The sequence below is a fragment of the Diadema setosum genome, chromosome 20 (genome assembly GCF_964275005.1).
Source record: "Diadema setosum chromosome 20, eeDiaSeto1, whole genome shotgun sequence".
Classification (NCBI taxonomy): Eukaryota; Metazoa; Echinodermata; class Echinoidea; order Diadematoida; family Diadematidae; genus Diadema; species Diadema setosum.
In genome coordinates, this window is record NC_092704.1 from 28,680,007 (window position 1) to 28,697,856 (window position 17,850).

Below are 17,850 nucleotides of genomic sequence, written 5' to 3' on the forward strand. Positions count from 1 at the left end.
ACCCATCGAAATTCATCGATGAATTTAAAAGATAATGTACATTTTTGGTTCTCTTTTAAATGTCTCTATTTCTAGTATGCTGGCGATGCGTCGACCGTCATGTATTATGTGAACACACTCTTGTCTCTCACAAATCACGTAAGTTTTTAATGTTTTCCTCTCCATCTCTATGCAACGATTGAATATATCTACATTATAGATTTTAGTTGTTTTTGTTCAATGAATTGTGGGATGTGGGCCTAATGTTGCTTTCTTTCAATAAAGGCTACTCTCCATCGCTAAATGGTCCCCCTCGGAACGCTGTATGATTGGCCGCCATGACAGAGATAGCAATACCAAGGACTGATCAATAGTAGTTGACCAGCTCGTTACAACACAATAAACCTAATATGCACCTAGGCGGAAAATATCTATTTTACTTTAAAGTGATCCCCCATGATGACGTTTTTTTTTTTTTTTTTTTGGTTTGATTTATTTCCGCATTCAATCAAATAATTATAAATTGAATTAATATTTCAAAGGCACAAAGACAAAGAATAACATGTGCAGTGATTTAAAACGATAATATAACATTACACAAATAGATACACATAAGTAATTGTATTTAGCGATATACATAAACAGAAACATGCAATAAGATATATAAAATGTAGTATTTTTCACGTTGATTTATGTACATTGTACAATGGAATTTCGAACTTCCCTCGCAATATGTTGTGTTACCCCGCAATAAAGTTTTTTGGAGTGAATGTGATGGAGATACCTTTTACAACTTGAGACGCGTTCAATAATACTGTCCTTGCCAAGACTCTTCTTCTTGTCTTCCTGGAAATACTTCTAAACGTTCCGCCTGGAGCCAAACGAGGAGGAAGGGGGAGTGCGCAACATTGCCCAGTTAATCCTTATAAAGTTGATTGCTGGTAGTTTGAAAGTGTCATTGTCGTCATGTTCTCGATATTGGGTGATAGTGAGTTACAGTCCTTGATGGTGCGCAGGTTGAATATTGTAGAAGTGCTGAACTCCACAATGAAAAGGAGGTATTTTGTCAAACCAAGACAATCTGTTACCACTATAGTAATTCATTGTTTCAAAACGCAGTATGAAGGTCTCTATTGATCTGTATTATCACTGTGTTCATTTTTACATTACCTCATTTCTTCCGGTACAGTACCTCGACGCCCTTAAGATCCACGTGGTGGCACGCAGGCTTGAAATCTTCACGGACCAGGATCCGTTTGATACAAGCGGAAACCGCTTCCAGATATTGGCCAACCTGGAGCGCTACGTTGTGAACGCGTCCCTGGATTCACCCTATGCGCCTTATCCTGAGCGTGCTGACGTCACAATGATGGTGATGTAAGATTGAATCACTTTTTTTTTTCTATCTGTCTTTATTTTTCTGCAAAGACATCCTCAAAAGAAACACAACTTAGAATATAAGTTTGTAGCTATAGCAATGTAAGTAAACTAAGAAACATTAAACAGAAGGTGTACAACATTTCGTTAGGGAATATAATTCAATTCAATTCGATTATATTTTTTTTTCCTTCAAAGAAAGGTAATTCATAAGATATATTAGGTATACTTACAAATTATATTGTTAACTAATGTGTGAGACGTACAAGTCATAAGTACGAGTCATACGAGAAATATAAGTCGGAAGTACAAATCATTATATCATTTTTTTTGTGTGTGTGTGTGTGTTTACAACATTCAAATAACAATTAGCTTACTTGACTCGGCTTCTTCAGAAGACATGGGAATAATGCTGTCATCTTTATATTTCCATCCCAAGTCGAGGGAATGTTTCATCTTTCAAAAGAAATTTGATGTTTTTGAAACTCGTTTTATATGCGATCAGTAAATCTTTGCATTTTTGAGATGTCATAAATCATTTTAAAACTCCCATCTAGATAGAGCGGCACATGGATGATTCTATTAACCCTTTGTGTGCCATGTTAATTTCCTAAACATTGGTTTGTGTGTAGAACTTGTGCACATTCGACTTATTGGCACAGCAAGGTTTAAACAGTTCGCTGCTTTTGAACGGCTTGTCCAATTTTTCCCAAACTTTTACCCATGTGGTTTTATTATCTCTCTGCGTTCAATGATGTTCAAAAAAGAGGTCACCTTCAAGGGGTGGTATTGACCGATTCTGTGACGCGCTATGTGTATTTTTGGCATGGGCAGCGCCATTACTGCGGTGTCTCAGCCGACCCCCCCTTCCCACTCCCCACCCCTCTCACGCGCGCTTGTATCCTCTTTCATATTTCATGAAAGGTTTCTCACTATCTCACAAAAAGTGGGAAACCCGAAGCCCCATCTCACCCAAAAACTAAACCATCCCGTTAATACATATTGGCGCACATTTTGCAAGTTTGCGTTTAACCTCATCTGGGTTCTTTCACCGAACTTTCTTTTTTATTTCCCCAAAGAGGAATATCTCAGGAAGTAGCCGAGACTCAGACCCATCTCGGCGCGGCTACTCTGGGGACGGTATGCACTCCGCGAGCAGTGAGCTTCGTTCAGGTATTAAGCTCCCCCTTTTCTTTAGACATATACACCTGTTCTACTTTTTCTGGTCTTCAAGTCGAGAAAAGAGTTACCTTTGGGATTAATACTGGTCGCATTACAGTAGTTATCCTTCCTACAGAAGATTTTAGTACTCTGTATTTTCGTTACGTCACATGACGTCATTCACTGTTTTCGTCTACCGTAACGTCAAGAATGTCCGTGATCGCTAAGTTATGCCATTGCCCCTGATACAATGAAAAACTTTCCAACTATATATTACAATGAAACATTATAAACTTCTCTTTGTAAAAAGAAAGTTTGTCATAAATGTTTGATGTATTGTCTTGCCTGTTTTATCTCACAGTTTCCAGGGACTGACGATGTGTTAGCATCAGCGGGCACCATGGCCAGGAATATAGCTAGAAACATCGGTGTCTTGAATGAGGATTACTATGAAATGAGATACGGTATGTTGTACTCGCACTTTGAACATTTTGATTAGGCATCTGTTATGGAGATCTAATGTGTACAATTCATACAATTATGTGCATGGGTAACGACAATGACTTGCAGATATTCAGAGTTTCTGTTTATCGTTTCATTCTTGACAAGAGGATGGAGATTGTGTTGCTATAACAAACTACCATCTTATGCCTCCATGGTTCGTGACTGTGTAGGGCATATATAGGGTTGGCCCGTTATAACACTTTCTTTTTCTCTTCGATCTCTTTTTAGGTGTTGACTGTTCTTGCAGCAATGGGCGGTGCATAATGACTGAACAAACGAAGTGAGTGGTAGTTTAAAAAGGAAATTGGTCTGCAAGGTCCATTTGGTTTTTTTTTGTATAATTGTGATAGCAAATTAATTCTACTTTTTGCTGTTTTAGATAAAAAGGTTTCAGATTGAATGAACCAGTGCGATATAAAAGTAGCCGCTATTAATGATATAATTGATAAAGTCATACCAGTTATACATCACTTGCCGAACAACAAGACAAGAGCAAGGAAACATTATTTTAGGGCATGATATATCATCGTATGATTATTTTATATCACAACAACTTCTATGGTTCAGTGTAAGGCCTCCATTCTCTTCAACCTTTCCAGTGACAAAGATAATCATTTTCCTTCTTATCTTGCTTTGAAACTTTGCAAATGGTGATTCGACATCTCCATCACCTCGAGATTACTGATTGTAACTGATTTCATATTTCACAATTAAAGAATATGTCACGCCAATCTTGATTTCTCTGCTGCAGCACGTGGTTAGACAACCCCCCGTCCGTCTTCTCGCAGTGCAGTATTCAAGAGTTCGAACGGATCCTGGAGCAAGGGGGATTGTCATGTCTCTATGACAATCAGGTCATTGCTGTGAGTGTCCTTAAAAACAGAAAATAACAACAACAACAACAACACAAAACAACAACAACAGCAGCAACAGCAGCAGCAGCAAGCAATAGCAAACATGATTATCATTATCCAGCGCTTTATTTTGAGTTTTATAACATGATCAATGTCTATATCAAAGAGAACGTGCGTACGACAGACCGACAACATATATATATATATATATATATATATATATATATATATATATATATTATATGGTTTTGTTTGTTGTTTGTTTTTTTTTTTTTTTTTTTGCTTCTCTCCTTGCGTTCTTTGGTTGTTTAAACCTTGTTTCGCCCCACCTACCTGCTTTGAGCGCCAGTTGGCATAGCAACTCAAAAGTGTTATACACACTGTCTAAAGTCCCTGGGACAAAAAGGCTTAAGGAATGCTTACTCTCAACAACGTCGACGACAACGATGACAACATCAACAACACAACAACAACAACAACAAAAAACAACAACAACAACAACAACAACAACAACAACAACAACAACAACAACTACTACTACTACTACTACTACTACTACTACTACTACTACTACTACTACTACTACTACTACTACTACTACTACTACTATTACTACTACTACTACTACTACTACTACTAGATACTACTACATATTACTGTACTATAGTACTACAACTATAGTACTACTATACCTCTACAACAACAACTACTGCTGCTACTTCTACTATTACCTCTACTACAACAACTACTGCTACTATTACTGCTACTGCTACTCATACAAGAGTACTTGGGGTTTCTTTGAAAACGCTCCATGGCAAGTTTACCTCCTCAGATGGTAGCAAAGAGGAATAGAAACAACTGCTTCAAGAAACGTTGCATTATCACTTTGCTTTCATTGAGTTCATAAGAGCTGTACTCCTTTCGTATGTAAAGGAAATTGTTCTCATTTGTTATCCTGCTTGTACCTTATCCAAATTAGGAATAAGAATGCTGCACATTTCATCATGGAAATTGATATTTTAATGTCACTCTACCTTTCAGGGGCCATTCTGTGGTAATGGGCATCTTGACAGTGGCGAAGAATGTGACTGTGGCAGAACCTTCGTAAGTTATCACTACCATCATGCTCAACATCATTATCATGACCATAATCTCTATTATCATAATTATTACCACTATGGCAGTACCACTATTATAGGAATAACATCTTTGCCATTCCAAATGTTATGAAGAGCAGTTTTCATAGATTGCGAGGCAAAGCTGCATCGGGCTCTATAATGATGTTAATATTCGGTCTCGGAGGAGACTTGAGTGATGCCCTCACTGAAATGTGCTCCATACCAGTGGGTGGAGAGAGTGCACTGTAACAGATGCAGATCTGATCCTAGTCCACTCCCTGGACTGTTTTCTGAATTATTCACGTTATGTACGAGTACGTAATTGCTGGCGTTGAGGGCGTAAGCTACACTCATCAAGTTTGCTACGACAGATTAGTGGCGATATCGCGGTCTAAGCAACGACAAAAATCGGCCAGAATCTGGACTAATCTGATCCCAATATCCAACCTATTAGAGTAGAAAGTCAAAGAGAAGGCTCAAATATGGTTATTTAGACATCAATGAAAAGATCAGATCTCGCAGAGTGTAACGAAATGTCGTTCTATCACTTTGGCGATTCTAAAAAAATGAAAAACAGTCACAAAATGGTGGCGTCTTGATAGAGACCGACAACGCCCAGTGCGCCAAGAAAACCGCACATTTCGCTTGACTTTCGGAACTATCCGCGCAGTGCGGGATAAAACCGCTCCGCGAAAACAAAATAATGTCTGCCCCCCCCCTCCCAATTACAAATAATCTTTTCTGTAGGTTTTGATCTTTAAACCACTGTTCAATTACCGTTATCCCACTACAAAGATTAACTATCAGTATATAGTACGTCCCACCCTGTTTTATCGCCAGAACTTGTATGGCTAATTCCTGGATTTTCGTGATAATGGTCATCATCGGCAACCTGGAGCAGTATCAGCTCAAGTTAATGATGGCATCATTATTTTCTCATGTAAACAGGAATGCACCGATCCATGCTGTGATGCCGCAACTTGTCGATTTACGAGTGGCAGCACATGTGCCCAGGGAGAATGCTGTGAGAACTGCCAGGTGAGGTTGATGTCATTATTCGAGTTTGAAATGATATTCACGCATCAATGTCTTCTTGGCTGTGGTGTAATTTCTGTTATTGTAGATATCAGTTATTCAAAAGTGAAAAAAAAAAAACAAAAAAAACAAAACAAAACAACGGCAAACAAACATGTAGACCTGCCAAGTTGTCAAAGAATTTAATATATTCTGTTATATTTATCTTTCTATTTGTTTCTTTGTATTAAAACACTATACAGTTTCTTCTGTACATTATCTCTATTATGTGTACAACTTTAAACAGAACCAGAGAGAGAGAGAGAGAGAGAGCGAGAGAAAGATACAAACATATAATAAGTATAATGTTAAAAGATATACGAGATCATGGAAATAGATAACGATTGTGTTTACTCTGCATCGTGATTTTACTGGTGAAGTATAAAACGTATATACATCTTAACCCTTCTCTTGACCATTCAGTTGATCAGTGCTGGTACAGTCTGCCGGAGTGCTGCGGGCGAATGCGACGTAGCCGAGGCGTGTGACGGTGTATCGGGACAGGTAGGGTGAATCCCTCTGAATTAATTATCTCAAATCGGTCTAAACTGACAAAATATACCATCCTAGCCTTTTGTACGTGCACCATAATAACACCACTGACTGATGACAGCAGTGTCGTTTATCTTAGATAGATTCGTCAGTCGTAGCTCATGCAGGGTGTATCTCAAGTCCTTAAAAACAAACGACAGCTACTGTTATTTCTGTACAATATCGATGTACGGAAAAGCCCATATTCAGTATAACACTTAAGTCTTACAAGCACACATTCTGAGGTATTCTGTAGCAGGGTCGCAGGAGACTGAGTAGTTATCATTTACAGTCGTTATTCGCTGGCGGATCCAGAGGGGACGCATCGAGTGCACCCCCTTTATTCTTTTGTTGTTGTTGTTAAAACAAAAGAAATAAAAAGAAAATATGAAAGGGGACGCGTGCGCCCCTATATTCTTTTTTTTTTTTCCTAAAGAAACCATCTTTGTCAGCCCCTTCCCCCTTTAAGGAATTCTGCCCCTCGTTATTGGATCATGGCATAGCTCCCTTGACTGTGCACATTATACTGTATTGTTTAGAATTGGGTGCTGATTGTATCATCGTTTTTTCATCTTAATTTCGTATACAGTGTCCAGAGGACACCCATGTTCATGATGGAACATCCTGTGCAAACGGAAATGTGAGTTATCATCTGGGCTATACGTAATAAGCTCTGATTTTGAGAACTTATCAATATCAAATAATAAGTGAATGGAATGTCGTCCGTTTCAACACTAGTGTTCCAAAGGGTAGATTAAACGTATAGTTTCGCTATCGTGTCTTTGGAATACATTTTACCAAAGACATAAATGGAATCAACATAAACAGTAATTGTACAGAATTTCATAACGGATTGTCTTCGAAATGAATTGATATTACCATTGGTCACGAGTTGCGATAATGCAGGCTTTCATATTATGATAGCACTTATTGGTATAGTTTTCCGTAATACGCCTTCTCACCCTTAATCATCATTATTCATTATTGCCATTTTTTTTTATAATCATATAGAATCATCGCTTTCATTATAATTTCTGTGGCAAGTGACAAGAGTATATTAATAGTACATGCCTAATATCTGAATGAAGGATTTGAAAATATATCTTTAACATCCTGTCAACAGGGCTATTGCTTCCTTGGGCGGTGCCCTACGCTAAATAATCAATGCCAGATGCTGATGGGCGAAGGTGAGTCTTGGAGTTTGTCAAAACGGTTCAGCCACGCCCTCTTTCTACTATGAATAGCCAAACTAAACTGTTGATTGCAATTGAAAGAAACGATCCTCTTATTCAAAATTTGTATTACAACTTACCGTTAAGAAAACAAGAGCTCTGGATTTATGCCTTTGCTGTGGAAACACGTGTCTACTACATCATCCTCGTCAACATCCATTCAGTAACCAACACAAACATTGACAAAGGAATTCAAAGAGCTCCTCAAATAGAAACTCTTATTTTAAATCACGCGAATGCATTTGGTATTAAAATTATTGAGGTAATGCTGATAATTCTTATTGTGCATGTTCTTTCAATGTTGATACGTAAAGCAGGGTAATATTCTCTCAGCGTTTTGAATAAATCTTTAAAAGATTCATCTTGAATACAACTGATGATTGTTGTTGATATACGAGTCATGCGGTATGAATGTGAAAAACCACTTGAAGAGTTTATGTTAGTGTTAATATGGGACGCTTGGCAAACACCAGACGAAGTATCTACAATGCTCTTGGGAAAGAATCTTGGGGGAAAGTATCAAAGATATTTTCAATCAGTGTTTCATTGCATTAATTCATTCAATCATGCATGAAATCTCATGATACTTTCATTCAGTCAAGGTGTAAGGTCATTTCTTCACCATGATTCACAAAATCAATCAAACTTAACAACATTTTATGTAAACACTCATCAATAGTAGTAATACATAAAACCATAAATCGTGTATGATAATTATTAGTCTAGATGAGTACTGAAAAGTGCACTGATAGATAACAGTCATGATTACAACATATCAATATTTTCCCTCTTCCTTATCTTTTTAAAACAACGAAACAATCCGTATTTTCTATAAGGGTGTTGAAAGCACTATAAAGTCTTTTATCTTGGATATTAGCGTTACACTCGTATGTGTTACAACCCTGTGCATATTTTCTCCCACCAGACGCCGTGGAAGCGACTGAATCGTGTTACCAAGGCAACACTCTGGGCAGACAGCCTGATGGACGATGCGGGGTCGATACTATCACTCGAGTTGACAATACCAATTATGAAGTCGTGTATCAACCATGCTCCGCTGAGTAAGATCTGATTGCCAGCATCATTGTGCATGCTCGAAAAAGTATCACAACATCAAAGACGTATCTTTGATAAGAAAAAGGCTCCTTCGTCTTGCTTCCCTCCCCAAAAGAGATAACATGAAATGCTGAGAGAGGAATCCACCTAGGCTTTATGAATAGAAAATATCGGCATTCCCTTCTGGATTAGGTCTAATTTTTCCACAAGAATCATACCATAACCATGTTGTCACCGCACATAATAGTCACAACAAAAAGATGATGCAAATTTCACCAATGATCAACGTTTATCCGCATCGTCTGGAAAAGGAATAAGTTGTACCAAACATAAAGATTAGACAGATTGCACAATTGTGGTCTTTGTCTGGAATTCCGCCGTTTCAATTCTATGCATGATGGGTAAAGTTATAGGGTGAGATTTAGAAAAGCAACATGGCATTAGAACCCCCTCCAAAAAAGACACCCTTATTGTCATGCGGCAACATTGAATTTTTTTTATCATTTTATCAACTTATCATTGCTTGTGATTTTTTTTTTTCATATACAATGTATTTCGCTAGGCCACTGTCAATCATACTTTATCCATTACTAAAAAAAAGTAGACTTCCTGGTTTTCACTCAGTTCTTGCTTTGTTAAAATTCATATGTTTTCTCTTTCAGGGATGTTTTTTGCGGTGCTCTGAAGTGTATTAATGCAATGAGTTTGAATGGTGTTGGCTTTGCAACGAACGGCAATCAAACGTGCTCGTAAGTAAAAATTCCATATTTTTCCCTTCAGGGTAAACACTTGTGTACACTTGTTAAGGGCCACAAGAACCTCACTAGCGATTAATGACACAAGGAGAATGCAAATACCGTTGCCATTTAAAGCCCATGTGTTCCCTGCAGAACCTATTCTGAAACGTTAACATGCTTGTTGTTTTTTTTTCAAAATCTTTTAATGTCTTTGATACAATGCATTCAATTGAAACCGTCTGTGATATTAATTTTAAACAAGGTCTCCCACGTGACCAACCTATTTCCTTCCCCTATTTTATTTCTTTTTTACCCTGCCAGCTCGCTCTGGGTCACGAACTTTGCCGACTCGGACTTCAGCGGTCTTGGCGACGTCACGAGCGGCTCGCGATGTGGAGACGGCAAGGTAAATGCGACGAATCAATATTATGATTACAATATTTTTCTGCTGGTATCTATTGTCATCCGGAATAGAATATAAGAATTCTATTGCAGCTTTGCCACTTGCCATGCGCTATCTGTTCGAGAGAACGTTACTTTGATAATTATTTTGTTCTTAATGAAGATATATTAAGCCATGATCATATATTTTTTTCACACTGGATGGAAAGCTTGAAAATCTCAACAAGCTGTATCACATCGTCACGAATGCATTTATGAAAGAATTTGAACTTCGTTGTTAATGAGGTTTGTCATTTTAAACAGTGATAAATCAATTAAAAGACTTTAGAAGAAAAAAAAATCAAAATCTAGGACACGTCGATAAAATTATTGTTTAATAAACAATGTCACTCCTTTGTTTCATTTACCCTGAAATCGAAAGGTGTGTTGGGGGCAACGCTGTACTGAAATTTCCGACGTGTATCCCGTGTCAAGGTGCCCAACATCTGTGGAAGGGATACCATGCTCAGGAAACGGAGTAGGTTGACTGAGTCTGTAATAAACAAGGAACCTTTTACATTGTACAACTATCGCCGGAACCACATCCACCCATTACTCTTCATATTCATTACATTTATCTAAACCTTTTCACACTTTTTAGCTGTCTGTCTGTCTGTCTGTCTGACCCTCGTAATATCTTTCTCTCTCTTGCGGCCCATCTTCATCCCTAGTCGATGTTCAAGGCATGATTTGTTTATCAAACAAGAAAAACAGTTCGAACCAGCAAAATGGCGACAGTGCAACTTTTCGTCACGCTAACATAAAATCCAGCCTGTGTGAAAAGCCACAGATCCTATGTAATCAGCTGCTTTCATGTTCTTGACTTTATAATCAGCTGCTTTTTATGATCACACAAGATGTCGTTTGGGTGAGCTTCCGAATAACTTCTAGATGGATAGCATCCGCATTCAAGACACATTTGCTTTTAATCTTTATACTCTAATCGGATTGTTCAGTGTGATTTTCTTTATCTTGTTCAGTGTTTATTCATAAACTCTATTCTCGGGACAGTTACATGTATTGAGCTCCATAATAGTGTTTATCTGTTGGATCTCCAGACATTAAGCCCCTAAGTGCAGACTGTTGTTTTCATCTGTTAGAATTTCAAGATAGCCAGGAACCAGGTGAGTGCTGTTTCTTGAGAAAGAAGAAATAATCCGTAGTATAAGCCCGAGAATCATGAAGCGCCGTGATTGGGCAGAAGTTTAGGGCTCCAATTACCATTGCCATCAATGCGCATGTGCGCAGAGCTCTGTTGATCGATATCGATATATCGATCAAGACGACTTTGATATCGATCTATTCAAAACGATAGTGCTAGATGTTGTTTGCTGTTCGTGTGGACATTTACTAGAAATCTACTTGTGCTAAATCCAATCTCTTATACGTTTGAGCGTTCTAACATTACACCTATATTTTATCAATTATCCACAGTTCTGTACAAACGTCTGGGATTGTATTTGCTTCGAATATTGGACTGGATCGACTTGCAACGTATCAACTCTGCCCACCACAACCGCGGCGTCAACACTTGCAACTGATGGAGACACAGTTTACCTCCAACTCATCATCCGGGATGCTTCGGGGGAAGCTGTTGGGAACGCTTCGGTACGAGTTGTTCGTGCTAACGAGAGTTTCGTGCACTCCACGGATACGGTTAGCGGGACGGTAAATGTGGCTGTTCGATCACCAGAAAATGGCCGTCTTGGAATTGTCGTCACCAAGACGGGCTATGCTTCGAATGGATTCCAGTGGGAACTCGGGGACCCAACAAGTAAGGCGAAAGCTAACTGTTAGTGTGCTGAAATTAGACAGGTCAATTCCAATTGTGCACTCAATACTGACAGTAATTCATAAATAGTAGGCCTAGCCCTAGGCTAAAGGCGAAAGTCGCAAACAAGACTCAGAGTCTGGTCAGATGCATTCAGGGGTGTTTGTAACCGCAACAGCGCCCCGCGCCGGGGTATATAGACTGTTCTAACGCTAGGGACTAGGGTGTTTATTAATTCTTGACCCACCATGTTTATATATAGGGCCCTAACTTTTTTTTTTTTTTTTGTAAGATCTTTCTACCTTTAGATCCTATACCATGCCAGTTGAGTAAGGGGGTGGAGAATTACCCCCCCCCCCTTTTAGCGAAAACACTCACAATGAGTCACATCACAAAACAAGGACAGATCCCCCCCCCCCCCCCCCCCCCCGCAGGGACTTAAACCAGATAAACAACTAAACATACCGTTTTTCTCATTTGATCAAAATTTCCCAAATATATTCCACCCAAACGGTGTGAATTTCAACTTCTTAAATTGTAAAAATTCTAAAACTAACGGTTAATGTGTTACTCCATGTCAGTGCCACACACTCTCCTACTTGGTTGCTGCACTTGAAATCATCCAATTTGATCTGTATCGAAAAAGTCACACAATTAACGGCGTTACAGAATATAGTTTGTTACATGCATTTCATTTTTTCTCTTTTGAAATTGAAAAATGAATAGACCTTAGGGGCTCTTATAATCAACATTTTTTTTTTCTTTTTTTTAATTCAATGTGTGCCCTGCAACATCTACTGTACATGATGTGTGCAGTTTGAATCCACCTAGAATTTTGCTCTGATGATACTGATCTTTACGCAGATCCTCAATGTATGATATGGACTGGATGTAAGATTGTAATCTGTGCTAGCTGAGTATTCAGCAGATTTATAAATGTCCATTCCAATTTTGTTGCCAAACTCAATAATCAATATCACTCTAGATTAGAGTCTAGACACAATGTCTGTTTAAAAATGTCCCAGCCCCACCATGCAGAACATAAGCTGTAATCTTTAGATATTGTTATACAAATAGTACACTGTGGAAGAAAGGACAGTGGCAAGAGTGATATTGTACTATTTTCTTGCAGATCAGACTCTTCAGCTTGGTTTACTGGTAAACAGCTCCTTTCAGTTTACTAGAAGTGATGATGGAGCAGATATTGCTGTCGCATCGACTCAAAATGGAGGTATGGGCTTTGCTCATTAGGAGCCTATCTTGTAATAGCTCTATAAGTGTTTCAGCTTAAAGAGGGTTTAACAGTTTATGCTAGAAAAAGAAAAGAAAAAGAAAAGTGATTTTGTTTTGAGAGAATGAGATGTGTTCTTTATGTTGTGTAGGCCTACAGTAGCAAAAAAACAAAAACAAAGAAACAAATGTGATAGTTACTAGTATACTGATCTTCTATTTGTTGGTCAGTAGGAAACCGTTCTGGAATATGTGTCTACATGTTTGTGTTGAAGTGTTGAATAATTTGTCAGGTTAGTGCACTGTGTTGAAGTAAGCAACCCAAAGATCTTTTCAAAAATTTGTTATTCTAAACTATACTGTAGCTTATGGGCGGTGAGTTGGCTCAGTCGGTAGCGCGTCTGCCTCACGATCACGCGGCCCGGGTTCGAACCCAAGTCTGGACTGAGCAATGTTGTGTGTAAACATACCGTCCCCTCTAGCAAGAGGCAAAACACTCTGTCCCTCGGATAGAACATAAAATGGAGGTCCCGTGCATGAGAGAGTCACAGCTCATGCACGTAAAAGATCCCGCTTCATTCATTCATCATAAAGAGCAGGGTGTCTAACCCGGTGAAGTGGTCCCACCCCACAACCAACTGGACCCCATGGAAGACCAGCTTAGTGTAGCTGAATATGGGCTATCCAGCCATCTTCACAGATGGAAAATGAACAACAACAACAACAACAACAACAACAGCTTGGTCTACATTACAATCAAAGAATACTATATGATATCATGTAATCAGACAGTACCTTCATCATAGCAACAGTCAACATTCACATTTTCACTTGAAGTCATATCTCAAATTTGTTGAATGTGATGGATGTACAGAAATTTGAATATAAATTCCGTAGATAAAATGTCCCATGGCGCAGCGATACTACATGAGCAGCAACATTCTCCTCTTGAAGAACATAAACATTTTTTGAAAATCAGTATTGGCTCTTAATTCTCTATTTTCTAAAGTTTCTCAACTTTTCAAGTTGTCATTATCACTTAAAACATTTAATTATGTATGGCATTAATTTTATCTTCCACAGGAACCATCCAACTTTCAGCAGGTGATGTACAGGCCCGTGGTGATGTTCAACCCTATTACCTAACAGCGGACGGAGCTTCCCCCTTCCTGCCACAGCCAGTGACTTTGAGGCAAGAGTATGATGGGATTAGCAATGGTAGTGACCTCATTGCTATTGAGCCTGTTGTGGCTATTGCATTTTCTCTTTCCAACCAAATGGCCGACCAGGTTGTCAGTCTGACAAATGTGACCATCCGACTGCCTCTTCCTGCTACCACTAACTACAAGGAAGGGGATCTCATATCTTCCTTCCATTTCAATGAGAACACAGGTAAGACTTGAATCTAGTTATCCATTACGATATCAGATGCTTACCATGGAGGCACTGTCAAGTCATGCATGCATTGCATGCACCCTTTGATTGTTCATATGTGACCCTGCACCACAAAACCAACAAAAATTCGCCAGACATGGATATTTAGTTAAGGGCAGATTCTTAAAAAGCAGACTCCAAGCTTGAAAGTGATGTATAACTCAATTCAAATGGACTCCCCTAACCTATCTAAATAGTAGAAAGAAAGCACACATTCTGGAAAAGTGAGAAAAGAGGCTCTGAAGTACAGGGTCTATTCAAGCGCTTTATCTTTACCAAGCCGTGCTAGCTGTGCAATGAAAGTGACAAAGCACAGGATGTAAACCACTGGAGCAACAACAATGAAGGGATTATCAGATTATTCTGATATTAAGCATTTTCAATTAACACATTCTGTGCATGATAAATGCCAACTTTCGAAGCAGTAGACTTATCCTTTCAAAAGTTATTAGACTTGAAAGTGAAGAGTGTGTAAAGGATTTCAAGAAATTAAAAGGGGCTTCTAAAACATACCTGATCATTCTACTCTCCCCCAAAAAGGGGTTGTAGAAAAACTGCGGAAAACACACTTTCCCATTCATGTTATGATCCCAAACTTAAGCATAATGTAGAAGAAAAATAGCTCTTTCAGAAAATATGGAAAACTCAAGATTGACTTCTTTAAGTTGACCCATTTCAGCTGTTTTGAGTCCTTACATAAAATCAAGGGGTGTGACTTTTTGTTTGTTTTGTGATGCACGGTCACATATGATTTGCATACACCTGATGCTTTCAACAAAAGTCGTATTCAATTTACCTGTGTTTCAGGAAAAATATTTAAGGGAATGTTCATGCATTTCATCTTTGTATCCGATATTTCATCAAATACCCTTCACCATGCACTTCCAGAACATTAAACATGTACACCGGTAGATGTAGAGGTGTAGAGAGGCAAGACTTGATGGCACTTCTTTGCAAAATGTATAATTTGCGTACTTGTCAACCAATGTGAATCATAGTAGGTTCATATCAGTTAGCCCATTGAAGAATAGTCCCAAGAATGAAACATGTTTACTCACCAGTGGCAAAGGATGTTCTGCTTGGGAATAGAGACACATGAGTAAAAACCAGTCAACTTTAGTTTCTTTAATTGAAATCAAAAGGCACGGAAAGTACAGTGTTTATTTCATATGTATGGCAAACTACTTTTGGGTTAATATTCATGAGACTTCATGAGACAATTTTACAATATTCAAAGCAGAAAATTGGTACGTCTCTTTCAGCCTATATTTATTGTGCACAATGTCATTTGATTGTGGAATCAGACATACAGAATTGCATAACTTTTGTAAATATACATGCCCAATTTACCTCCAAACTATGTAAATTCATATATTATGTCTGCTCACCCACTCACACACATTCACATATACACACACACACACTCTAACATACATTGTACATACACTATTGCATATTATGCATATCTTTGTGGAACAATCTGTTTCTGATCTGCCATGTCTGAGATGATTCTATTTTTTTTCTGTCTCATTTCCAACCACCTCATGCTGATAGGACATGAATCAGTCTAAATTCATTCTGTGGTGTGTTTGTCCATAAGTTTATTGATATTTGTTCTCTAATTGTGTGTTCTGTTACCCCTTATGTCCAGGTTTATGGACAGAGAATCAATATGGGACTGTGGTGTTCCCAGATGACAACTCGACTCTGTTCTGGGAGTACTTTGCCACTGAGTTGACATCATGGATATTAGCAGGGAATCTCTCACCAGTTGTGAGCCTGTCAACATCCCCAGCAACGTCAACAATGCTTCCAGACTCGGCAACAAGAGCAGCAACTTCTGCAAACAGTTCGACTTCCACTCTGTCAACTGAATTCTCAACTTCTTCAATAGCATCTACTACCTTAACTTCCAGACCAACAACGACAACAGCAGTACCAATTTCTACTTATAGTTCAACGTCCACTTCGTCAGCTGAATTCTCAACCTCACCGATAGCATCCACTACCTCAACTTCCAGACCAACAACAACAACAACAGCAACTTCTTCAAGCAGTTCAACTTCCACTCTGTCAACTGAATTCTCAACTTCACCAGTACAATCTACTACCTTAACTTCCAGACCAACAACGACAACAGCAGTACCAATTTCTACTTATAGTTCAACGTCCACTTCGTCAGCTGAATTCTCAACCTCACCGATAGCATCCACTACCTCAACTTCCAGACCAACGACAACAACAACAACAGCAACTTCTTCAAGCAGTTCAACTTCCACTCTGTCAACTGAATTCTCAACTTCACCAGTACAATCTACTACCTTAACTTCCAGACCAACAACGGCAACAACAGTACCAACTTCTACCAACAGTTCAACTTCCACTTCATCAATTGAATTCTCATCTTCAGCCGTAGCATCCACTACCTTGACTTCCCAATCAACAACAAGAGCAGCAAGTTCTGCAAACAGTTCAACTTCCACTCAGTCAACTGAATTCTCAAGTTCACCAATAGCCCCTACTACCTTAACTTCTACACCAACATCAGATGGGACAACTCCTTCCAACACTCCTGGTCTTCCTGCAGAGACTTCAACTTCACAAAGAGCCACCAGTGTTACTACGCCCCTGTCAACATCATCACAAATAGTCAATGTAACATCAAATGTGACAAGACCCTCCAGTACTCTTGTCTCTTCCTCTGAAAAGCCAACAACGGCTAGAGCAACTGCCTTCACAACTCTCCAACCAACATCACCTCATCAAGCCAACACAACATCACAAGGAGCAACTTCCTCGGATGCTCCTACTCCTGCACCATCTTCCACAGGAGTAACCAATGACACCAGAGCTACCACTGTCTTAACTTCTACTCCAGTGCCCACAGAGACAGGTAATTCAGCATAAAGCAAATTGGAAAGCAAAAATGAATAGATAAATAAATAAAAGTGTAATTTTTCATGCATCACTTGAGCCAAATATCAAACAATTTGATATGCCACAAAAGTCACTTTAATGTCTATATTGCGATCATTCATCATGCGGCATGCTGAGTGCCTTGTCAGTCATGTGTCCTGCATACCATGTAAACTGTTCACATTTTCAGCTTCCTCTTGGCAGTTTGCATCCCAAGGTTGATAAGATCTCAATTTGTTCAAATTGGCAGTATGCCCCCCCCCCCATATTGATGAATCTGTAAAAATCTTCTTTCTGGAACCAGAGGTTTGAATGTGAGTTCATTTTCAAATTTGTTTATGTTGGATCATGTTGTGCCTCCATTTGTGCCTTGAAAGGGGGGGGGGAACAAAGTTTCAGCCGATTTCAAATGTTTATCTTCTTGAAACTTATGCT

The 17,850-nt window shown here is 38.8% G+C and overlaps 1 protein-coding gene across 1 annotated transcript in view; it reads left to right on the top strand.

Moving 5' to 3' along the window:
* Positions 1-17,850, top strand: part of LOC140243574 (uncharacterized) — an 82,249-nt gene that overhangs the window by 39,311 nt on the left and 25,088 nt on the right. The window contains exons 9-28 of the mRNA XM_072323240.1: positions 76-138; positions 1,169-1,356; positions 2,436-2,529; positions 2,879-2,981; positions 3,250-3,301; positions 3,773-3,884; positions 4,917-4,979; positions 5,942-6,031; positions 6,491-6,571; positions 7,188-7,238; positions 7,722-7,785; positions 8,756-8,891; positions 9,549-9,635; positions 9,945-10,029; positions 10,447-10,542; positions 11,165-11,188; positions 11,499-11,838; positions 12,968-13,066; positions 14,149-14,457; positions 16,151-17,392. Coding sequence (XP_072179341.1) covers positions 76-138; positions 1,169-1,356; positions 2,436-2,529; positions 2,879-2,981; positions 3,250-3,301; positions 3,773-3,884; positions 4,917-4,979; positions 5,942-6,031; positions 6,491-6,571; positions 7,188-7,238; positions 7,722-7,785; positions 8,756-8,891; positions 9,549-9,635; positions 9,945-10,029; positions 10,447-10,542; positions 11,165-11,188; positions 11,499-11,838; positions 12,968-13,066; positions 14,149-14,457; positions 16,151-17,392 — 3,379 coding nt within the window. The remainder of the gene's footprint in view (positions 1-75; positions 139-1,168; positions 1,357-2,435; positions 2,530-2,878; positions 2,982-3,249; positions 3,302-3,772; positions 3,885-4,916; positions 4,980-5,941; positions 6,032-6,490; positions 6,572-7,187; positions 7,239-7,721; positions 7,786-8,755; positions 8,892-9,548; positions 9,636-9,944; positions 10,030-10,446; positions 10,543-11,164; positions 11,189-11,498; positions 11,839-12,967; positions 13,067-14,148; positions 14,458-16,150; positions 17,393-17,850) is intronic.